At 49.9% G+C, this 24,762-nt stretch overlaps 1 protein-coding gene across 2 annotated transcripts in view; it reads left to right on the top strand.

Moving 5' to 3' along the window:
• LOC146869622 (E3 ubiquitin-protein ligase TRIM39-like) overlaps window positions 1-24,762 on the top strand; it is a 111,197-nt gene that overhangs the window by 75,116 nt on the left and 11,319 nt on the right. The window contains exon 6 of one of the 2 annotated variants that reach the window (XM_085608698.1): window positions 8,649-9,860. The exons of the other annotated variant lie outside the window; for it this stretch is intronic. Within the exon in view, the coding sequence (XP_085464824.1) occupies window positions 8,649-9,223 (575 nt within the window). The 3' untranslated portion in view covers window positions 9,224-9,860. Of the gene's footprint in view, window positions 1-8,648; window positions 9,861-24,762 lie in introns of those variants that run through there. 2 annotated transcript variants of the gene reach the window in all.

Here is a 24,762-nt window from a genome sequence, read left to right as displayed (position 1 = left end):
CATGAAAACGATATGGTGTGGTGTGGTATGCTATGGTAAGGTGTGGTATGGTGTGGTGTGGTAAGAAATGCTATGGTAAGGTGTGGTGTGCTATGGTATGGTGTGGTATGGTGTGCTATGGTATGGTATGGTGTGGTATGCTATGGTAAGGTGTGGTGTGCTATGGTATGGTGTGGTATTGTGTGCTATGGTATGGTATGCTATGGTAAGGTGTGGTGTGCTATGGTATGGTGTGGTGTGCTATGGTATGGTGTGGTGGGCTATGGTATGGTGTGGTAGAATGTATGACGTTACAACGCTTACATTTACAACGCATGACTTTACAACCTAGTTTTTACATCGCAACATCTTTTACAACGCATTCTTTTACATTACATGCCATTACATCGCATTTTCAGAAACTACCTTTACAACACATAACATTACATCACATTATACCTTTACAACGCATACCATTACAATGCATACCATTACATCGCATTTAAGGTAAGTGTTGGATAAAATAGGGGTAATAATTACTATTCTAACTGCAGTGAGTGCAACAGTTGGGTAAGTGTTGGATAGTGTAAGGGTACTATGCGTTGTAATGGTATGCATTGTAATGACTTGCGATGTAATGCCTGCGTTGTAGTGACATGCGTTGTAATGCCTGCGTTGTAGTGACATGCGATGTAATGGCTGCTTTGTAATGACATGCGATGTAAAGGATGTTGCGATGTAATGACTGCCATGTAAAGGTAGTGCGATGTAATGACTGCGTTGTAAAGGAGGTTTCCCAGTGTGGAATGGTATACTATGGTATGGTGGGCTTTGCTATGGTGTGGTGTGGTATGCTATGGTATGGTGTGGTATGCTACAAAATGGTATGGTATGTTATGGGATGTTATGGTGGGATGGGGTTGGATGGGATGGTATGGACTGGTATGGCGTGGAATGTTATGATGGTATGTATGGTGTGTTATGATGGTATGTATGGTGTGGTGTACTATAGGGTGAAATTATGGTATCATATGGGATGGTTTGGTATGGTGGTAATGGATGGAATGGGATGGCGGTATGGTATGGTATTGTATGGCATTCAGTGGTAATGTGCACTCATGTCAGGGTACAGTTACTTGATTTGTCTCTAAACTGTCTTTTCTAGATTTTTCTAGATTTCTACTTATCTCTATTCTGTACACACGCTGCCGCATTTCCTTTCTTTAAATCATTCTTCCCCTTGGACATTCATGCTAAGTGTATCGGAAATTCAGATGCGGTAATTTCACACCTCACATTTATTTATTTATTTATTTATGGGTTTTATATAGCGCCTGAATCACCCCCAAAGGGGTATCTCTGCGCTTCGGACCTTGCTGTTGGACAGGCTGACGAGCATTATCAGAACAGAGCAGTCTTAAGAAGCTTTCTAAATCGGAGTAAGTCAGGACATTGTCTCGGGTAAATGGGGAGCTGGTTCCAATAAAGGGGAGCAAGGGAGGAGAAGGATTTCCCACCTAACCTTGATTTCCTGATCCGTGGGACCAAGAGAAGCGATTTGGTTCCTGACCGGAGGGTCCTAGAAGGGACATGATTACGTTTCTCGGCGATGTAGAGGGGGCCGTTGTTATTCAAGGCCTTGTGGACGGTGCAGCAGTGTTGAATTTAACCCGCTTGCGCACTGGATGCCAATGAAGCTGTTGAAGGAGAGGAAGGAGGCAGTTTTCGGGGGGCATTCGAGACAAGGCGCGCTGCGGTGTTCTAAACCACCTGCAATCTGCTCAGTGAGGACTCATTGGCCGAGACCAGGAAAGCGTTGCAGTAGTCTAAGCGGCTTACTACCATTGTCTGAATGAGGGATTTGCGAGTGGAATCTGGGAGGAAAAGAAAAACTTGCCGTAACAAACCCAGCACGTAGAAGCAGGAGCCAGCAGTATAAGCGGCATGCTCCTTCATGGTCAAGGCCCGGTCTAGGCGAATGCCCAGGATTTTAACAAGGGGGGGGGGGGTGCCAAGGGCTACTGGCCACCAGTCTGGTGTCCACAGCAAAGATGCCTCTCTGCAAAGCATAATCTCCGTCTTCCCTGAACAAAGGGAGTGGATTTACTAAATGAGAAGAGGAGCTGAGTGTCGTCAGCAATGCATATGAAATCGGCATACAGCCACAGGTCCTGAGGAGGTCGGCATGTTTTGATGCAGCCATTCCAAAGTTAGCATTTACCGCGAGGTTATAATGCACTTAAGAGTATATGGTATGGCTGTATCACAGAACAGCCATAAGGAAGTATTTTCGAATGCTGCAGAGGGGCTCAGCTCATGCTTGGGCACCCTCTCACATAAAACCAAGCACTCTGCCTTCAGGATTGTCAAGGCCTGCCATAGGAGTGGCTTATAGGTTTATATGTGTCTGTATAAGGTAGTGATATAGGTACCCTATACCACAGTAAGGGGTGCAAGCACACCCTTACCCAGGCTGCAGTAGCAGACCTGTGGTCTCATTTTGGAGTGCTTCCCAGGGGTGGCATAATACATGCTGCAGCCCCTGGTAGGCCTCTGTAGTACCTATGCCCTAGGTACATTGTATACTATATACTAGGGGCTTATAAGGCACTCCAGATTCCAATTAGATATGTACCTAATGTACATGGAAACCATTTTACAGAGAAAGCAGATAGACTGGGGCCCTGAATAGCAGGATCCCAGTCCAACTAAGTCATAAACCAGCAAAACACCAGGAAAAAAGTGGGGGCAACCATATAGTCACATTCCACCTTCCTACATAACCCCCCCCCCCACCCCAAACGAAAGGAGATAAGGCTAACCTTGGCCAGATGAGCCTTTATTGACTAAGTGGCCATATAAGGAAGCACCTGCACTAGCATAGTTGCCCCCTGTTTTATGGTCCACTGAGCTATTCCTCACCCTAAGGGCTTTAGAGGATCTCCACCATGGAGAATTACTACCTGTGGTGTGTTTTGGCAAAGTAGAAGGCTGATGAGGTGTCTGAGTAGAGAAGTGAGGCCCTAATAAAGTTGGCCCCAGCTGCCTCAGATCACTTGTCACCATGGATGCCTTACTTTCCATGACTGAGTTGTACTTTGCTCTAAGGGTCAACCTTTGGCTGCCCACAGCTGGGGGTTGGGTCCCTTTGGTTGGAACACTGGAGGGGCCGGGCAGGTTTGGAACCTTTGGGTCCCATGTTTGCTCTTGCCCAACAGAGTCTTGCTGGGGGAGGTCCCTACACAATGGTAATGGGGATCCCTCAGTGTGTTGAGGAACTTTCACCTGGCTAGGGCTACTAGACTGGGTGCCCCTAATCTGCTGATGGGGGGTTCCTCTGGACAGGGGCCCTTTGGGGGTCCACTGGCCTCCCTGACCTCTACAGCCCTGGGCAGACTGAGGCAGGGTAGAGAGGGGCAGGTTACCTGCTCCAGACTGGGTACCACATTGGAAGGTTCCATTGCCATCAGGGGTGTTGCCAGGCCAGGCCTGACTACCTCTCGGGCAGTTCCTTCACAAGGGGTAGGATCAGCTCCCTGAGGAGTCTGACCCTTACCAATTGTCTGGGGGGAAGAAGACTTTTCTTCAACCCTTGTGCTCTCTTGTGGAGGAGAGTGGGCCATTATTTCAGGCTCCATCACTCCAAACATTTTCTGGGTTTGGGCTGTGGCCATCACAGCCCCACTAACTCTTTCAGGGATGCCCAGCATTCTTAGATGAGTTTGGTGTTCAACTTCAGCCCAGGTTGAAATTTACAGATCATTGCCCATCAGGCAATCTACAGGCAAGTTTGGGGACACTGCCACTATTTTTGGACCTGTGACCCCTCCCCAGCTGAGATTGACTATGGCCATGGGGTGATCTGTTCTGACACTATCAGTGTTGGTCACCTGGTAGTTAAACTCATGTAAAAGCTGCTGAGTGGGGACTAGTTTCCCTGTCACCATGGTGACACTGCTCCTGTGTCCCTGAAGGCCACAGCTTTCTGACCATTAATCAGTGGCTCCAATCTGTACCTGCCCAATGCATTGGGACCTATGGTAAAAGTGGCAAATCCCATGCCACCATCAGAGTCAGAGGAGTCAGGTGAGGAGGCCCTACCTAAGTTGGGGCCTACCTCTGTTCCACTTGCAAAAGCACCTAACTTTTTGGGTGCAATACTACCACCTGGGGGATTACTACTAGTAGTACCAGGAGGAATGATAGTATTTGTTGGAGGAACATTTTTGCCAATCCTGGGGCAACTGGGATCAGTTTTCCAGTGCCCTGTCTTTTTACAGACATGGCAATAGGGTTTCTTTTCAGGAGAGGAAGGAGTTTGGGACCTACCCCCAGAAGAGGACTTTTGGGGCCCTGTAGTGGACTTATCTTTAGATTTGTCCCCACCTTTCTCTTGGGGCTTAGTAGAATCTTTCTTCTGGTCACCCTGGTTCTGACCCATTTGTCTGCCTTCTTTCCCAATTCTTGGGGAGAGGTCAGATCAGAGTCCACCAGGTACTGGTGTAAAAGCTGGTTTTGACAATTACTAAGGCTCTGCTCCCTCATAATCATAGCACAGTCAACAAAGTCAACCCAGTCCTGATTTTGTGCCTTTTGGGTTTCTCTGAACTTTAACCTGTATTGTTCAGTGGTTAGGCCAAACCCATCTATCAGAGCACTTTTCAAGACTTTGTAATCATCAGCATCCTCTTCTCTTACAGTGAGGAGCTTGTCTCTACATTTGTCTGCAAAGGAGAGCCATAAGATTGCTGCCCACTGACCTTGAGGGACCTTCTGTACTTTACAGGCCCTCTCCAAAGCAGTTATCCGTTTGTGGATGTCATCCCCACTCTGGTAGGGAGGGACAATCTTACTTAGGTTTCTATGGTCATAAGATCTCTCCCTATCTCTAGGGAAATTGCTGCCACCAAGGGACTCTAGTCCCTCCTTTTTACTAGCTATGTAGAACTCCAGGGCTTCCCTATCTCAGGCCATCTGCTGCTTTCTGAGGTTGAACTTGTCTTGCTCACAATTCAGCAGGCTCTCTCTCCTCTCCTGGGAGGTTTCCCTCCCTCTGTGAGAAGAAACAGAGGTTCCAATAGAGGAGTTAGACTGAATAGATCCCCTTGACAGAGATCTATCCTTTCTAACCCTGTTTCACGCCTACCAGGAGGAATGAAGGAAGTGGCATTATTGTCATCATCCTCATCCTAATGGTCAGTGTCCATCAGAGTCTGGTCATTGTCATCAGTCTGGTCAGCATTAGAGTTAGGGTCAGGCGAGTTTCCACCCCTGGACCCACCCTCAGGTGCTGCCCACCCACACTGTCTCCATCCACAGGCCCACTAGGACTTGTGATATCATCCAGTTTCAGTATCTTTATGAGATGCTGGATGGATGGGCCTTTGCCTGTCTTCAGCTTCCTAATTGTACACAGGGACCTACGCTGACCAAAGGTGAGATCCTCATACTTATAGCGAAGGAGATCACTGGTTCCAGGTAGGGACTCAGTGGTTCCTGGATGGTTAGACATTACTAATGTGGTGTGGTGTATTGCACTACCTACACTAGTGTGGCCTACTAAACTCTCTTGAGTTGTAGAAAGGGTGTGCTATCCCTTAACACACAACTCTAAGTTCAGTAGAACTTACTTTAGCTAAACTTGATATTATATGTACCTCAGGTACCTTTAGTGGTTTTCAGTTGATCAATTCAATTGAGATTATCTGGTAAAACAATAGCAAGCTGGAATCCCACAAGCTGCACACCAATGTGAGAAGGTGGCCTGATATATGCTGTCCACTAGTTCTAGTGGGCACCTTGTATCAGTCCAGACAACCCCTTATGGTGAATGGTTAAAGACAACCTTATAGGAAAACTATCCTAGTGGTAGCTATGGAGAGCAGCCTTCAGGCTAAGTCTTGAAGGAATGTAAAGCAGCTTGTTTTACCAGTCTATAATCTCTATGAATGATCAAATGAAAAGACAACCACACAAGGTATATATTCAAAATATATGTATTTAAGGTTAAAAACACCCCTCTAGTCTCTTTATCAGACTGGAGTTCGAAATACTAAAGTTACAAGTGATTAAGCATCAGTAAAAGCACAAATACACGTTTGAGCCCTAGGGACATACCAAACCATATACTAAAAAAGTGGTATAAGAACCACGACTGGAATAGGCACTAGGCCTATTGCCTCTAGATTCGCTGGGACCCCAAGGAACCACCCAAGGTAGGAACACAGGGGACCCACGGGAACTGTATGCAGTGTGGAAACACAACCGCGGGTTCCTATTACTTTCAATGGGGAATGTCGCGGTTGCAGACTTCATGGGACAGCTCGAATCCGGCTCGTGGACTTCATCGACGCCTCCTGGACCTCGTGGCTGAAGGGTCAAGATACCCATCAACTCACCTGAAGCACCCGACATCTGTGGGCATTGGTCCATCCTGCCCTAGGTCACTGGCAAGTGACCCAGACTCTGTCCCCTCTGCTTTCAGGTTCCTTACATCCTAGATCCATGCTTCGATCTCTCCGGACACTTCTCCTCTTCACGGCAGCAGCAGTTCTTTGCAGACTTCCATTGAAATCGACGACGTGACCCGACACCAAAAGACACCTATGCACCCGGCTTCCCTGGGTGAGGTAACGCGAGTACTCCGGTACATTCGTGGGTGCTATCCCTAGACCTTCCTAAGTCCAAGAGGGTTTGGTCCTGACTCGATTAGAAGTGTCCCTAATCTTTAAAATTCCAACTGCGACATTCCCCATAGAAAGTAATAGGAACCCGCGGTTGTGTTTCCACACTGCATACAGTTCCCGTGGGTCCTCTGTGTTCCTACCTTGGGTGGTTCCTTGGGGTCCCAGCGATTCTAGAGGCAATAGACCTAGTGCCTATTCCAGTCGTGGTTCTTATACCACTTTTTTAGAATATGGTTTGGTACGCCCCTAGGGCTCAAACGTGTATTTGTGCTTTTACTGATGCTTAATCACTTGTAACTTTAGTACTTCGAACTCAAGTCTCATAAAGAGACTAGAGGGGTGTGTTTAACCTTAAATACATATATTTTGAATATATACCTTGTGTGGTTGTCTTTTCATTTGATCATTCAAGAGATTATAGACTGGTAAAACAAGCTGCTTTACATTCCTTCAAGACTTAGCCTGAAGGCTGCTCTCCATAGCTACCACTAGGATAGATTTCATATAAGGTTGTCTTTAACCATTCACCATAAGGGGTTGTTTGGACTGATACAAGGTTCCCACTAGAACTAGTGGACAGCATATATCAGGCCACCTTCTCACAAGTCCCACGGACGAACAGCCATCAACCCCGTGTTCGGGGAAGGGCAAGGAGAAGGAGAAGAGGAAGAGGAAGACTGGGTTCAGAACTCAGGACGACTGGATCATCATCAAAGAGTTGATAGAACACCATCAACAACTGTTCGTCACCTCCACTGCGGTACTGGCAACCCAAACGGAAATAAGGCAGTCCATCGTCACCAACGTCAATGCAGTCGGAGTGTCGAGGAGGTCAATGGAGGAGGTCAAGAGGCGCTGGCATGAAGTGCACAGCCAAACCAAGGAGAAGTTCACCACCAACAGGAAGGCAGCAACGTCGACTGGAGGTGGGCCTCCTGCACCACAGGAGCAGCTGGGTGAGCTGGAGCACATGGTGGCCACAGTCATCAGTGTGGAGACGGTTGCAGGAGTTGGGGGCCTGGACACAGCTCAAAATGACCTGACTCAACAGCAACAGGGTGAGTAACCACCAGGGATGGGGACGTGAGGAGATGGGCACAATGGCACACATGCACAATTATGTGTAGCACACTGCACACCCACAATGACTGTGGAACATGTCCCTGATACCCTTGGCACACTGCATCACACATAGGAACACCAAGTAGGCCCCCGTCCACTATGTGCACATATTGGCCTCCTCCAAATAACCAACGACACAACCCAGCCATGCACATGTGATGAATACAGAAAAGCAGTGGCTGTGTGAGCCACACTGACTATGCAAGTGACACTGCATGACCAATAGCATGGCTGCAGCCAATATTCATGACATGGTGCACGATTCGACATGGAGGGGGCCCAGTGTGGATCACATCCGTAAAGGAGCAGGTCACACTCTGACTTATCCACGTGCACCCACAACCCATGCCTTCCAATACACGCAGCAGACGAACAATGCACAAGACCAAAAAATCTGTCCAAGAGCACATATGACCCAAGTCGCAAACATTTCCGTCCCCGAAAAGCACAGAATTCAAAGGCACACCGCCTCAAAGGGATAAGGGTACACGAAATCCGAGCTGCAGGGGAAATTCCCCCACAATGCATCACACACACATAGCAATCACAGAACATCAGCAATGACGGCAATGTGGTTTAAAGTGCAACACCTACACCACAGGACAGAGGACACAACAGGTTCCGCTTGTGCGTAGAAACTGGCCACTCACATCTGACATTGACTGACATTGTGAGATGATAATGTACGGGTACTACCACACATCCGTCATGTTGTCGAAAATCCCACTATCTGCCATCAAATAGCCAGCTCCACCAAAACAGTCACAATGTGCCTTGTCATGCAGTCTGTATGTAAACATCTGCAAAGCATCAACATACATGGAACACACTGTTAACCTGCATCTCCCCTTAACATTGCAGAGAGACAATCAACACTTACTGCAGAGCAGACCACAAACCCCATCATTGATGATGTAGAGGACAACCTGCACATATGTCAAGACACCCTTCAAAGGATAATGGACAGCCTCCGCATCCCACCCCCAGGAGCAGGGCAGGCCAGCTGCCTCGAGGTGACCCCCCCACCTGCACACACCACACAGCAGGAAAAACACACAACCACGGCTGTCTCCCAGGACCCCCACGAACAATACATGAAATTTCAACGCTGTGTGTTGGGTTGCCAGGTGGAGTTGGCAGATCAGCTGCGGGTGGGTTTCGAGCTTGTGGGAGCCAAACTCAAGGCCATATATGGTTGTCTGAGTCCCATCAGGGACCACGTAAGTCCCTCACGGACACCCCCTGTCCGCACCATGCTCACCGACAATCCTTGGCTGACTTCGCTGGGGCCATTACTCGGATACAGGAACTCTCCAGTCAGACAGGCACCAGCGATGACAGCACAGAGTTGGCACAGATGCAGAGGACAATGGAGACCATGGAGCAGATGCAGGCTGGAAGTATGGCTGTCACGTCTGAACACCAGCGAGATGTAGCTGGGATCTTCCATGCCCTGCAGTTCATCATCTTGCCATTGCTGCCACTGAGCCAGTCCCAGATAACTGCAGCGGGAACTTTGGCACACACATCTCCGACCCCTGATGTGTCAGTGGCACCCAGTGATGCAGCCCCATCACCCTTGCACCCTATTGTGTCAGTGGCACCCAGTGATGCAGCCCCTTCACCTTCGCACCCTGATGTGTCAGTAGCACCCAGTTATGCAGCCATTACACCGCCACACACACCGGACACAGAAGAAGTATCAGAGGAGTAAGATGTGGATGGTAATTACTGTGTGAGGAAGGAGGTAGTAGCATCCATCACCGCCAGATGGCCTGTCCCTGCCTGGTTCAGCCCTATGCATCATGCCCTGGGACAACACCTCCCACTGTCCCCCGGAATACTCTGCGACATCCACCCGGACCCGGACATGGACTGCCACATCTACACTGCTTGACAATTACACAGCAATCCTGCTGCGGACTGCACTCTCCCTCTTCCCAATCACTGTACAATCCCCAAAGGACTCTGGTTGGCCCACCACTGGGCTTCCATGTTATGTGGGCTTGGATGGCCATGTACAGCCCCAGCTCCATCAACCACCAGAATGTGAATAAAACATTCTAAGTCACACAGATGTGTCTTCACTATGTACAATCACGCATGGAAGTATGGCTGGATCTAGGGACAATGTTTGCACATGAAGGTACACCGTGGTAACTGACATCTATGCACATGTCTATCCCTGAGACACATGGCCAATTGGATGACTGTGAGGTGAGTAATAACTGTGTCCCCATTGCACATTAACAGCAATCTCACAACCCCCCAACGTAGGCACGCGTCCACGTATTGAATAGGGCTGTGTGTAGGAATGACTAAATCGGTAGCAGGCCAGGAGTGGTGTCCTACATCACGTGACAACAGAACTTCATGTCGCATACCTACTCACACACATCTGTGAGGACACATTCTGTCATGATTTATGACATTGCTCCACATGGTCAGAGGTTGGACACCATACTCACATTGCTGAAGACACGTAAGTGCACAGGTCTGCCAGCAACTATCCCAAGACAATGTCTGGCTCCCAGAGGTGGAGCTGTCAAAAGGGACCCACCCCCATTGTACATGCGTCAGTCAGACCCTCCCTGCGTAGGGACGATGCTCATTGTGGCACACGAGTGGTCAATCTAATCAACACTCATCACAGTTAGATACCAGTGAAGTTGCGCAGACTTTATTGGCATGTGCGTGTCAGTGCGGACAAAGCAACAGCCACAACATGCAGGGACATGCTTAAGACACTTACACGCAGCATGGGAACCTTTCAAGGTGCAGGAAATGGGGAGGCAGAGCTGAACACCAATCATTACGGATGGCAGTGGTCTCAGCCCACCTTACCTTGCTGGACGAGTGATGTGTTGTTTGGCGTCTGCCCATTGCCCCGTGTGAGGGGCACGACATACAGCCCATGGGGTCTGCATAGTGCTCTGCCACCGTACTGCGCTGACTGTCTGCTCTGCTGACAGTGATCAGGTGAAAGGGTCTGACAAGGTCACATGTCGTGCTACGTTGCCATGTGTGTGCTCTCCCCCCAGCAGTGTGTTTAAATTGGTAACGTTGTCAAACGACGCTGTGCTGCTCCGACAATGGAACTGCATTACCTTGCACAAGGTGTGTGTACACACGCGTAGTTCCACGCACATGCATGAGTCCAGACGAAGGCAGACATGTCCTCGGTTGTGGTGGGACATGTGAGCATTGTCCACGATGCAACAAGGTTTTGGGATCTGTGCTCTGGGTGACAATACGATGTGGCTGCAGGAACGTAGTTACGCGTCCTTGAATGCCAGCGCAGCCTCATGTGCAATGTGTTCCAATAGTACGTCGTTGTCGGGTTCAAGGAACACCAGGGTGAGCCAATCCATTAACTGGCCCTGGCAGATGTGCTTAGTCCACGCCGTTTCCCCAATCCGCAACACAGCCCAATAGGGGAACGCCTCGATGTGGTCACTGCACATGAGCAGTTGTGCAATCTCCCATGCACAACTGCCAGCACATACGCCAAAGACCAGTGCATCCCATGCACGGCTATCCCGGTGACACTCCTGTTTGTGGGCCAACAGGGGGCGCACTGTCATGTCACAGTCCAATTCAGCTACCGTTGCCTTGGATAGGCAGACCTCCATGGGCCACTCGAATGTGCATGATCGACAGTGGAACTAGGGCTGGAGGCAGGTGACGTAGGCAAGACGGAAACTCAGACGGAAACTGATTCGCAACACTGCCATTGGCAGGGATCCCAACAGATGCAGCATTCGTGCACAGTACAGTCCCACGTGACAGGCGTTGTGCATGTGCCCGGGAATGCCTGCCATTGCATTTGATGGGCTCGTGGCACCGGCACTCCTCAGACCGGTGGAAGTTCGGTAGACGATATGCCACAGCTCTGGGCAATGAGTCGTATGTGTGCGACGTTTGGACATATGGGTAGTTTTTAACTTATGTGTCAAGGGCATCCCTTGCAGGTGTGGGTTGTGCAGGGACAAGTGTGTGTGGGGTGTGGGCACGTTGGTGTTTCATTAGCGCACTTCGTGGTGTGGGAGTCGTCGGAGGCTGGCATGGTATCTCACACAGGGTGTGCCAGCCGCATTCAGGACCAAGGTTGGGGGTTCGGTTGGCCTTCAGCCTTGTGTGTTGAGACAAAGGGGCTTTCATTCCTGATATGAATCTGACTACTGCTTGTATGTCTTGAATGTGATGTGGACTTCGCACTGACTTTGATGCCAGGCCTGTGATTTGGGGTGCACAGGTTTTGAGACACAAGCAGCTGTTGGCTTGTTTGCATGAGCCAAGGGCCCGATTGGCCTTGCGCTCCTTGTTCTGTCTTTCTCTTACTCTCTCTTTCTTTCTTTCTCTCTCTCTTTCTCTCTCTCCCTGTCCTTTGATGAGTGCCTGACACACCTTCTTATCTTGGATATTGTCTTGCAGGCTGTGAGTCACAGATTGTCCAGGGATACCCCGCCATGACTCTTCAAAATAGTTGTTCGGAGACAATTGTGGATGTGACATTTAGTTTGGTCTTTCAATGGTGGATATATGAATCAGGATTTCAGTGCTCACATATATGTTGATTGTTGCAAATGTGTGCTTTTGTTCATGTTTTCGTGCCGTCGATGTGCAGTGGATTGGTCAGGGGGAGCTGGGGGGTATCCGGGGTGAGTCCCGGGGGAGAGGGGGGGGGCTCCTGGGGGTGGTGGGTGTTGTGGCCCTCTTGGGTGTCCGGCACGCATGTTCCGTGGCTCCATGGCATCTTTGTTCTTCAGGTGTGGCTCTGGGCTGGGCTCTCTTTTCTGGTGCAGGTTGTAGTCTGACTTTGCACCAGGTCGTAGCAGGTGTTAGTTTCCTGATGCTTACACATCTTATCGCATGTTTTGTGATCTTATCGCAGATCTGGCTGGTCGTTGAGAATGTTGCGGTGTGGTGATGTTGCGGCTTTGTGCACGGGAATGCCTACTCTGCATCTCATTAGCGATAGTTGCCAGGGTCATCTGTGGCGATGTTTTTTGAGGATGCTATCGCCGGAAAACTGGTGATATCGGCTGTTTGCACCAGCTTGTGAATGGGGCGGTAAATGTATCGCGACTTTCGCTGCGATAAAATGCTGATAACTCGGCGATAGCTCCTTGAGAATGTGCACCTCTGTTTTCCAGAATTTTAGCACCAACAGGGACCAAGCGCATGCATCTACACTGAGCTAGTGCATGCACCTGCACTTAACTAATGCATGCATCTACACTGACCTAGCTCATGCACCTACTCTGGCCTAGTGCATAAACCTACACTGACCTAGTGCATACATCTACACTAACCTAGTGCATGCACCTGCACTTACCTAGCACATGCACCTACACTGACCTAGCACATGGACGTACACTGACCTAGCGCATGCACCTACTCTGGCCTAGTGCATAAACCTACACTGACCTAGTGCATACATCTACACTAACCTAGCGCATGCACCTGCACTTACCTAGCACATGCACCTACACTGACCTAGCATATGCACCTACACTGACCTACCGCATGCACCTACACTGACCTAGCACCTGCACCTAAACTGACCTAGCATATGCACCTACACTAACCTAGCACACTCACCTACACTGACCCACCACATGCACCTACACTGACCTAACACATGTACCTACACTGATGTAACTGATGTGGTAATACTGCATGTGACAACCCTGTATGTGGTAATACTGCATGTGGTTATGCTGCACATGGCAATACTGCATGTGGTAATACTGCATGTGTTAATCCTGTATGTGGTAATACCGCATGTGGTAATCCTGCATGTGGTAATACTGCATGTGGTAATTCTACATGTGGTTATGCTGCATGTGGTAATACTGCATGTGGTAATCCTGCATGTGGCTAAACTGCATGTGGTAATATTGCATGTGGCTGAACTGCATGTGGTTATGCTGCATGTGGTAATACTGCACGTGGTTATGCTGTACTGCATGCGGTAATACTGCATGTGGTAATACTGCATGTGGTAATACTGCATATGGTTATGCTGCATGTTATGTTATGTTATGTTATGTTATGTTATGTTAGCTGGTGTTTTATTGAGCGCTCAGCTACTCTAGCAGAGTGTCCCGGCGCTATCATAACAGCAGAGCCCCGGCGAAATAGAGGAGACTTATTGGCCGAACAGCCTCGTTTTGAGCTCCTTTCTGAACGACAGTAAGCTCTCGCTCTTTCTTAAGGATAGTGGGAGGGCATTCCAGGCCCGGTGCGCAAGATATTTAAAAGACCGCCCACCGATCCGAGCACGCCTAATTGCCGGGACCGTGGTCAAAGACAATGACGCTGAACGCAAGTCTCTGGAAGGCAGATGAAAACCAATTCTCTTCCTCAAATAGAGGGCACCAGTGCCATGAAGTGCCTTAAGCGCCATAGTGAGAGCCTTAAACTCAATGCGTTTCTGAATTGGCAACCAGTGAAGAGACTCCAACAGTCCCGTAGCATGGGAGCGATGGCCGAGGCCAAAGATTGCCCGTGCGGCCGAGTTCTGCACTACCTGCAGGCGTGAAAGAAGGTACTTCGGAAGACCCAGGTAAAGGATGTTAGCGTAGTCCAGCCTTGATCCTATCATAGCTTGCACCGTGGTTTTCCTATGGGCAATGGATAGGAAAGGGAGGAATTTCCTTAGCATTTTCAGTATCCCAAAACACTGACCGACCAGGCTCAGAATCTGTGCTTTAAGAGTAAGACAATTGTTCATCCTAACACCAAGATTCCTAGCCACCGAGGCCACAGCGGAAGGAGGAAACATATCCGCCGGCCACCAGGACTTCCAAAAGGGATTCGGAGGACAGCCGAAGAAAAGAACCTCAGATTTGTCCGAGTTGCATTTCAACTGGTTAAGTTGAAACCAGGCAAAAACCGCACCCAAACAGCTTTTAATGCGATCCCCGTTAAAGTCCATGTTTTTTCCGCATGTGAAGAGAAGCTGAGTGTCATCAGCGTACGAGACAATCTGGGCGCCAAATGACTCAGCCAGCGCCGCCAAGGGAACATATATATGTTGAAAATGTGGCTAAACTGCATGTGGTAATACTGCATGTGGCTAAACTGCCTGTGGTTATGCTGCATGTGGTAATACTGCATGTGGTTATGCTGTACTGCATGTGGTAATACTGCACGTGGTTATGTTGGATGTGGCTAAACTGCATGTGGTAATACTGTATGTGGTTATGTTGGATGTGGCTAAACTGCATGTGGTAATACTGCATGTGGTAATACTGCATGTGGTAATCCTGCATGTGGTAATCCTGCATGTGGTAATCTTGCATGTGGTAATACTGCACGTGGAAATACTGCATGTGGTTATGCTGCATGTGGTAATCCTCCATGTGGCTATACTGTATGTGGTAATACTGCATGTGGTAATCCTGCATGTGGTAATCCTGCATGTGGTTATACTGCATGTGGTAATACTACACGTGGTTATACTGCATGTGGTAATACTGCATGTGGTAATCCTGCATGTGGCTAAACTGCATGTGGTTATGCTGTACTGCATGTGGTAATACTGCACGTGGTTATGTTGGATGTGGCTAAACTGCATGTGGTAATACTGTATGTGGTTAAGTTGAATGTGGCTAAACTGCATGTGGTAATCCTGCATGTGGTAATCCTGCATGTGGTAATCCTGCATGTGGTAATCCTGCATGTGGTAATGCTGCATTTGGAAATACTGCATGTGGTTATGCTGCATGTGGTTATGCTGCATGTGGTAATACTGCATGTGGTAATACTGCATGTGGTAATCCTGCATGTGGCTATACTGTATGTGGTAATACTATATGTGGTAATACTGCATGTGGTAATACTGCATGTGGTAATACTGCATGTGGCAATACTACATGTGGTTATGCTGCATGTGGCTAAACTGCATGTGGCTAAACTGCATGTGGTTATGCTGCATGTGGTTATGCTGCATGTGGTAATACTGCATGTGGTAATCCTACACATGGTTATGTTGGATGTGGCTAAACTGCATGTGGTAATACCGTATGTGGTTATGTTGGATGTGGCTAACTGCGTGTGGTAATCCTGCATGTGGTAATCCTGCATGTGGTAATACTGCATGTGGTAATACTGCATGTGGAAATACTGCATGTGGAAATTACGCATGTGGTTATGCTGCATGTGGTAATACTGCATGTGATGATCCTGCATGTGGCTATACTGTATGTGGTAATACTACATGTGGTAATTCTGCATGTGGCTAAAATGCATTTGGTAATACTGTATGTGGTAATACAGTATGTGGTAATACTGCATGTGTTAATACTGCATGTGGTAATCCTACAGGGCGGTGGAGTTCAGTAAAATATTCTGGCTCACCCCAGTAGTGTTTTGACAGGGTGGTGGAGTCCAGTAAGATATTGTGGCTCAGCCCCTGTAGTGTTTCTACAGGGCGGTGGAGTTCAGTGAGAGATTCTGCCTCAGCCCCTGTAGTGTTTCTGACAGGGTGGTGGAGTCCAGTGAGATATTCTGGCTCAGCCCCTGTAGTGTTTTGACAGGGCGGTGGAGTTCAATGAGATATTCTGGCTCAGCCCCTGTAGTGTTTCTACAGGGCGGTGGAGTTCAGTGAGATATTCTGGCTCAGCCCCAGTAGTGTTTCTGACAGGGCCGTGGAGTCCAGTAAGATATTCTGGCTCAGCCCTTGTAGGTGTTTCTGACAGGGCGGTGGAGATCAGTGAGATATTCAGGCTCAGCCCCTATAGTGTTTCTGACAGGGCGGTGGAGTTCAGTGAGATATTCTGGCTCAGCCCCTGTAGTATTTCTACAGGGCGGTGGAGTTCAGTAAGATATTCTGGCTCAGCCCTAGTAGTGTTCCTACAGGGCGGTGGAGTTCAGTGAGATATTCTGGCTCAGCCCCTGTAGTGTTTTGACAGGGCGGTGGGGTTCAATGAGATATTCTGGCTCAGCCCCTGTAGTGTTTCTGACAGGGCGGTGGAGTTCAGTAAGATATTCTGGCTCAGCCCCAGTAGTGTTCCTACAGGGCGGTGGAGTTCAGTGAGATATTCTGGCTCAGCCCCTGTAGTGTTTCTGAGAGGGCAGTGGAGTTCAGTGAGATGTTCTGGCTCACCCCCAATAGTGTTCCTACAGGGCGGTGGAGTCCAGTGAGATATTCTGGCTCAGCCCCTGTAGTGTTTCTACAGGGCGGTGGAGTTCAGTGAGATATTCTGGCTCAGCCCCAGTAGTGTTTCTGACAGGGTGATGGAGATCAGTGAGATATTTTGGCGCAGCCCCTGTAGTGTTTCTGACAGGGCGGTGGAGTTCAGTGAGATGTTCTGGCTCAACCCCAATAGTGTTCCTACAGGGTGGCGGATTGCAGTGAGATATTCTGGCTTAGCCCCTGTAGTGTTTCTACAGGGCGGTGGAGTTCAGTGAGATATTCTGGCTCAGCCCCTGTAGTGTTTCTACAGGGCGGTGGAGTTCAGTGAGATATTCTGGCTCAGCCCCTGTAGTATTTCTACAGGGCGGTGGAGTTCAATTAGATATTCTGGCTCAGCCCCTGTAGGGTTTCTACAGGGCGGTGGAGTTCAGTGAGATATTCTGGCTCAGCCCCTGTAGTGTTTCTACAGGGCGGTGGAGTTCAGTGAGATATTCTGGCTCAGCCCCTGTAGTGTTTCTACAGGGCGGTGGAGTTCAGTGAGATATTCTGGCTCAGCCCCTGTAGTGTTTCTGACAGGGCGGTGGAGTTCAGTGAGATATTCTGGCTCAGCCCCTGTAGTGTTTCTGACAGGGTGTTGGAGTTCAGTGAGATATTCTGGCTCAGCCCCTGTAGTGTTTCTACAGGGCGGTGGAGTTCAGTGAGATATTCTGGCTCAGCCCCTGTAGTATTTCTACAGGGCGGTGGAGTTCAGTGAGATATTCTGGCTCAGCCCCAGTAGTGTTCGTACAGGGCGGTGGAGTTCAGTGAGATATTCTGGCTCAGCCCCTGTAGTGTTTCTGACAGGGCGGTGGAGTTCAGTGAGATGTTCTGGCTTACCCCCAATAGTGTTCCTACAGGGCGGTGGAGTCAAGTGAGATATTCTGGCTCAGCCCCAGTAGTGTTCCTACAGGGCGGTGGAGTTCAGTGAGATATTCTGGCTCAGCCCCTGTAGTGTTTCTGACAGGGTGTTGGAGCTCAGTAAGATATTCTGGCTCAGCCCCTGTAGTGTTTCTGACAGGGCGGTGGAGTCCAGTGAGATATTCAGGCTCAGCCCCTGTAGTGTTTCTGACAGGGCGGTGGAGTTCAGTGAGATATTCAGGCTCAGCCCCAGTAGTGTTTCTGACAGGGCGGTGGAGTCCAGTAAGATATTCTGGCTCAGCCCCTGTAGTGTTTCTGACAGGGCGGTGGAGTTCAGTGAGATATTCTGACTCAGCCCGCAATAGTGTTCCTACCGGGCAGTGGAGTCAAGTGAGATATTCTGGCTCAGCCCCTGTAGTGTTTCTACAGGACGGTGGAGTTCAGTAAGATATTCTGGCTCAGCCCCTGTAGTGTTTCTGACAGGGCGGTGGAGTTCAGTGAGATGTTCTGGCTCACCCCCAATAGTGTTCCTACATGGCGGTGGAGTCCAGTGAGATATTCTGGCTCAGCCCCTGTAGTGTTTCTACAGGGCGGTGGAGTTCAGTGAGATATACTGGCTCAGCCCGTGTAGTGTTTCTGACAGGGCGGTGGAGTTCAGTGAGATATTCTGGCTCAGTCCCAATAGTGTTCCTACAGGGCGGTGGAGTCCAGTGAGATATTGTGGCTCAGCCCCTGTAGTGTTTCTACAGGGCGGTGGAGTCCAGTGAGATATTCTGGCTCAGCCCCTGTAGTGTTTCTACAGGGCGGTGGAGTTCAGTGAGACATTCTGGCTCAGCCCCTGTAGTATTTCTACAGGGCGGTGGAGTTCAATGAGATATTCTGGCTCAGCCCCTGTAGTGTTTCTACAGGGCGGTGGCGTTCAGTGAGATATTCTGGCTCAGCCCCTGTAGTGTTTCTACAGGGCGGTGGAGTTCAGTGAGATATTCTGGCTCAGCCCCGGTAGTGTTTCTACAGGGCGGTGGAGTTCAGTGAGATATTCTGGCTCAGCCCCTGTAGTGTTTCTGACAGGGCGGTGGAGTTCAGTGAGATATTCTGGCTCAGCCCCTGTAGTGTTTCTGACAGGGTGTTGGAGTTCAGTGAGATATTCTGGCTCAGACCCTGTAGTGTTTCTACAGGGCGGTGGAGTTCAGTGAGATATTCTGGCTCAGCCCCAGTAGTGTTCCTACAGGGCGGTGAAGTTCAGTGAGATATTCTGGCTCAGCCCCTGTAGTGTTTCTGACAGGGCGGTGGAGTTCAGTGAGATGTTCTGGCTCACCCCCAATAGTGTTCCTACAGGGCGGTGGAGTCCAGTGAGATATTCTGGCTCAGCCCCAGTAGTGTTCCTACAGGGCGGTGGAGTTCAGTGAGATATTCTGGCTCAGACCCTGTAGTGTTTCTGACAGGGTGTTGGAGCTCAGTAAGATATTCTGGCTCAGCCCCTGTAGTGTTTCTGACAGGGCGGTGGAGTCCAGTGAGATATTCAGGCTCAGCCCCTGTAGTGTTTCTGACAGGGCGGTGGAGTTCAGTGAGATATTCAGGCTCAGCCCCAGTAGTGTTTCTGACAGGGCGGTGGAGTCCAGTAAGATATTCTGGCTCAGCCCCTGTAGTGTTTCTGACAGGGCGGTGGAGTTCAGTGAGATATTCTGACTCAGCCCGCAATAGTGTTCCTACCGGGCGGTGGAGTCAAGTGAGATATTCTGGCTCAGCCCCTGTAGTGTTTCTACAGGACGGTGGAGTTCAGTAAGATATTCTGGCTCAGCCCCTGTAGTGTTTCTGACAGGGCGGTGGAGTTCAGTGTGATGTTCTGGCTCACCCCCAATAGTGTTCCTACATGGCGGTGGAGTCCAGTGAGATATTCTGGCTCAGCCCCTGTAGTGTTTCTACAGGGCGGTGGAGTTCAGTGAGATATACTGGCTCAGCCCGTGTAGTGTTTCTGACAGGGCGGTGGAGTTCAGTGAGATATTCTGGCTCAGTCCCAATAGTGTTCCTACAGGGCAGTGGAGTCCAGTGAGATATTGTGGCTCAGCCCCTGTAGTGTTTCTACAGGGCGGTGGAGTCCAGTGAGATATTCTGGCTCAGCCCCTGTAGTGTTTCTACAGGGCGGTGGAGTTCAGTGAGATATTCTGGCTCAGCCCCTGTAGTGTTTCTGACAGGGCGGTGGAGTTCAGTGAGATGTTCTGGCTCACCCCCAATAGTGTTCCTACAGGGCGGTGGAGTCCAGTGAGATATTCTGGCTCAGCCCCAGTAGTGTTCCTACAGGGCGGTGGAGTTCAGTGAGATATTCTGGCTCAGCCCCTGTAGTGTTTCTGACAGGGCGGTGGAGTTCAGGTAGATGTTCTGGCTCACCCCCAATAGTGTTCCTACAGGGCGGTGGAGTCCAGTGAGATATTCTGGCTTATCCCCTGTAGTGTTCCTACAGGGCGGTGGAGTTCAGTGAGATATTCTGGCTGAGCCCCAGTAGTGTTTCTGACAGGGTGTTGGAGCTCAGTAAGATATTCTGGCTCAGCCCCTGTAGTGTTTCTGACAGGGCGCTGGAGTCCAGTGAGATATTCTGGCTCAGCCCCTGTAGTGTTTCTGACAGGGCGGTGGAGTCCAGTAAGATATTCTGGCTCAGCCCCTGTAGTGTTTTTGACAGGAGGTGGAGTTCAGTGAGATATTCAGGCTCAGCCCCTGTAGTGTTTCTGACAGGGCGGTGGAGTTCAGTGAGATATTCAGGCTCAGCCCCAGTAGTGTTTCTGACAGGGCGGTGGAGTCCAGTAAGATATTCTGGCTCAGCCCCTGTAGTGTTTCTCACAGGGCGGTGGAGTTCAGTGAGATATTCTGACTCAGCCCGCAATAGTGTTCCTACCGGGCGGTGGAGTCAAGTGAGATATTCTGGCTCAGCCCCTGTAGTGTTTCTACAGGACGGTGGAGTTCAGTAAGATATTCTGGCTCAGCCCCTGTAGTGTTTCTGACAGGGCGGTGGAGTTCAGTGAGATGTTCTGGCTCACCCCCAATAGTGTTCCTACATGGCAGTGGAGTCCAGTGAGATATTCTGGCTCAGCCCCTGTAGTGTTTCTACAGGGCGGTGGAGTTCAGTGAGATATTCTGGCTCAGCCCATGTAGTGTTTCTGACAGGGCGGTGGAGTTCAGTGAGATATTCTGGCTCAGACCCAATAGTGTTCCTACAGGGCGGTGGAGTCCAGTGAGATATTGTGGCTCAGCCCCTGTAGTGTTTCTACAGGGCGGTGGAGTTCAGTGAGATGTTCTGGCTCAGCCCCAATAGTGTTCCTACAGGGCGGTGGAGTTCAGTGAGATGTTCTGGCTCAGCCCCTGTAGTGTTTCTACAGGACGGTGGAGTTCAGTGAGATATTCTGGCTCAGCCCCTGTAGTGTTTCTGACTGGGCGTTGGAGTTCAGTGAGATATTCTGACTCAGCCCGCAATAGTGTTCCTACCGGGCGGTGGAGTCCAGTGAGATATTCTGGCTCAGCCCCTGTAGTGCTTCTACAGGACGGTGGAGTTCAGTGAGATATTCTGGCTCAGCCCCTGTAGTGTTTTGACAGGGCGGTGGAGTTCAGTGAGATATTCTGGCTAAGCCCCTGTAGTGTTTCTACAGGGCGGTGGAGTTCAGTGAGATATTCTGGCTCAGCCCCTGTAATGTTTCTACAGGGCGGTGGAGTTCATTGAGATATTCTGGCTCAGCCCCAATAGTGTTCCTACAGGGCGGTGGAGTTCAGTGAGATATTCTGGCTCAGCCTCTGTAGTGTTTCTACAGGGCGGTGGAGTTCATTGAGATATTCTGGCTCAGCCCCAATAGTGTTCCTACAGGGCGGTGGAGTCCAGTGAGATGTTCTGGCTCAGCCCTTGTAGTGTTTCTACAGGGCGGAGAAGTTCAGTGAGATGTTCTGGCTCAGCCCCAATAGTGTTCCTACAGGGCGGTGGAGCTCAGTAAGATATTCTGGCTCAGCCCCTGTAGTGTTTCTGACAGGGCGGTTGAGTCCAGTGAGATATTCTGGCTCAGCCCCTGTAATGTTTCTGACAGGGCGGTGGAGTCCAGTGAGATATTCTGGCTCAGCCCCTGTAGTGTTTCTGACAGGGCGGTGGAGTTCAGTGAGATATTCAGGCTCAGCCCCAGTAGTGTTTCTGACAGGGCGGTGGAGTCCAGTAAGATATTCTGGCTCAGCCCCTGTAGTGTTTCTGACAGGAGGTGGAGTTCAGTGAGATATTCAGGCTCATCCCCAGTAGTGTTTCTGACAGGGCGGTGGAGTCCAGTAAGATATTCTGGCTCAGCCCCTGTAGTGTTTCTGACAGGGCGGTGGAGTTCAGTGAGATATTCTGACCCAGCCCGTAATAGTGTTCCTACCGGGCGGTGGAGTCCAGTGAGATATTCTGGCTCAGCCCCTGTAGTGTTTCTACAGGACGGTGGAGTTCAGTAAGATATTCTGGCTCAGCCCCTGTAGTGTTTCTGACAGGGCGGTGGAGTTCAGTGAGATGTTCTGGCTCACCCCCAATAGTGTTCCTACAGGGCGGTGGAGTCCAGTGAGATATTCTGGCTCAGCCCCTGTAGTGTTTCTACAGGGCGGTGGAGTTCAGTGAGATATTCTGGCTCAGCCCGTGTAGTGTTTCTGACAGGGCGGTGGAGTTCAGTGAGATATTCTGGCTCAGCCCCAATAGTGTTCCTACAGGGCGGTGGAGTCCAGTGAGATATTCTGGCTCAGCCCGTGTAGTGTTTCTACAGGGCGGTGGAGTTCAGTGAGATGTTCTGGCTCAGCCCCAATAGTGTTCCTACAGGGCGGTGGAGTCCAGTGAGATATTCTGGCTCAGCCCCTGTAGTGTTTCTACAGGGCGGTGGAGTTCAGTGAGATATTCTGGCTCAGCCCCTGCAGTGCTTCTGACAGGGCGGTGGAGTTCAGTGAGATATTCTGGCTCAGCCCCTGTAGTGTTTCTACAGGGCGGTGGAGTTCAGTGAGATATTCAGGCTCAGCCCCTGTAGTGTTTCTACAGGGCGGTGGAGTTCAGTGAGATATTCTGGCTCAGCCCCTGTAGTGCTTCTACAGGACGGTGGAGTTCAGTGAGATATTCTGGCACAGCCCCTGTAGTGTTTCTGACTGGGCGTTGGAGTTCAGTGAGATATTCTGACTCAGCCCGCAATAGTGTTCCTACCGGGCGGTGGAGTCCAGTGAGATATTCTGGCTCAGCCCATGTAGTGCTTCTACAGGACGGTGGAGTTCAGTGAGATATTCTGGCTCAGCCCCTGTAGTGTTTTGACAGGGCGGTGGAGTTCAGTGAGATATTCTGGCTCAGCACCTGTAGTGTTTCTACAGGGCGGTGGAGTTCAGTGAGATATTCTGGCTCAGCCCCTGTAGTGTTTCTACAGGGCGGTGGAGTTCATTGAGATATTCTGGCTCAGCCCCAATAGTGTTCCTACAGGGCGGGGGAGTTCAGTGAGATATTCTGGCTCAGCCCCTGTAGTGTTTCTACAGGGCGGTGGAGTTCAGTGAGATATTCTGGCTCAGCCCCAATAGTGTTCCTACAGGGCGGTGGAGTTCAGTGAGATGTTCTGGCTGAGCCCCAGTAGTGTTCCTACAGGGCGGTGGAGTTCAGTGAGATATTCTGGCTCAGCCCCTGTAGTGTTTCTACAGGGCGGTGGAGTTCAGTGAGATATTCTGGCTTAGCTCCTGTAGTGTTTCTGACAGGGTGGTGGAGTCCAGTGAGATATTCTGGCTCAGCCCCTGTAGTGTTTCTGACAGGGTGGTGGAGTCCAGTGAGATATTCTGGCTCAGCCCCTGTAGTGTTTCTACAGGGCGGTGGAGTTAAGTGAGATATTCTGGCTCAGCCCCTGTAGTGTTTCTACAGGGCGGTGGAGTTCAGTAGGATATTCAGGCTCAGCCCCTGTAGTATTTCTACAGGGCGGTGGAGTCCAGTGAGATATTCTGGCTCAGCCCCTGTAGTGTTTCTACAGGGCGGTGGAGTTCAGTGAGATATTCTGGCTCAGCCCCTGTAGTGTTTCTACAAGATACCCGGGTCTCGAATATGTCTGTAAAAAATCAGACACCCAAACTGTAATCTTGCTGTGTTCCCACTGTAACTTTCTAACCCACAAATGATGTGCAATGGTTTATTTCCCTAAATACTTGGAGTTTTAAATACATTTATTGGGAAAACTGAAAACCCTCCCACACAACCCTGTAGTCTCCACTTCACTAGAGCTTAGCTCAGGCCTGGGACCGACCCCGGCTGGAAGTTAATCAGATTAAAATGATCCTCTCTCCAGCTGCACTGACCTGAGGTAGAAATGTTTATTCCCTCTCAGATATTCCTAAAGCTAGACACTGGCCCTGGGAACATGGACCTGAGATTGGACATCCCAAGAGATGGACCTCGGCTCTCCGGCCTTCACGTCACCAAATGTCTTTTGTCCACAGCACATCTGATCAGAACCTTAACTGTGACCCCCAAATCCTGGCTGAGGTCTAGTAGGAATAGGGAGGCGGCGTCTGTGGACAGCTAAAGCCAAAGGCAGTGTCTCCAAAGTCTGTGGGAATCTAAAAGACACGGGGACCACCAGCAAGATGTGCAGAGTGGTATCTGTGCATGAGTTTACCTGCTGTGGCCTTGCATCTGGAATAACATCTGTATCTACACTCATTAATTCTACTAATGCCAACCAATCGAAGCATCCCTGAAGGGTGGGGTCTACCTGGGTCACTAAACTAGTACAGTATACCTTCTGGTAGCTCTGTCATTCTGTACCATCTGACACTGTGTGCTCACTAGTACAGTAGACCTTGGGGTAGCTCTACCGCTCCGTACCATCCAATGCTCTGTGCCGTCTGATTTAGTGCACTGACTAGTACAGCATACTGTGGAGTCGCTAGTACAGTGCCCTACCTGCTGTCCTCTCTATGTAGTGC

Source organism: Triturus cristatus, chromosome 1_1 (genome assembly GCF_964204655.1).
Source record: "Triturus cristatus chromosome 1_1, aTriCri1.1, whole genome shotgun sequence".
Classification (NCBI taxonomy): Eukaryota; Metazoa; Chordata; class Amphibia; order Caudata; family Salamandridae; genus Triturus; species Triturus cristatus.
This window is presented reverse-complemented; position numbering and strand designations above follow the sequence as displayed.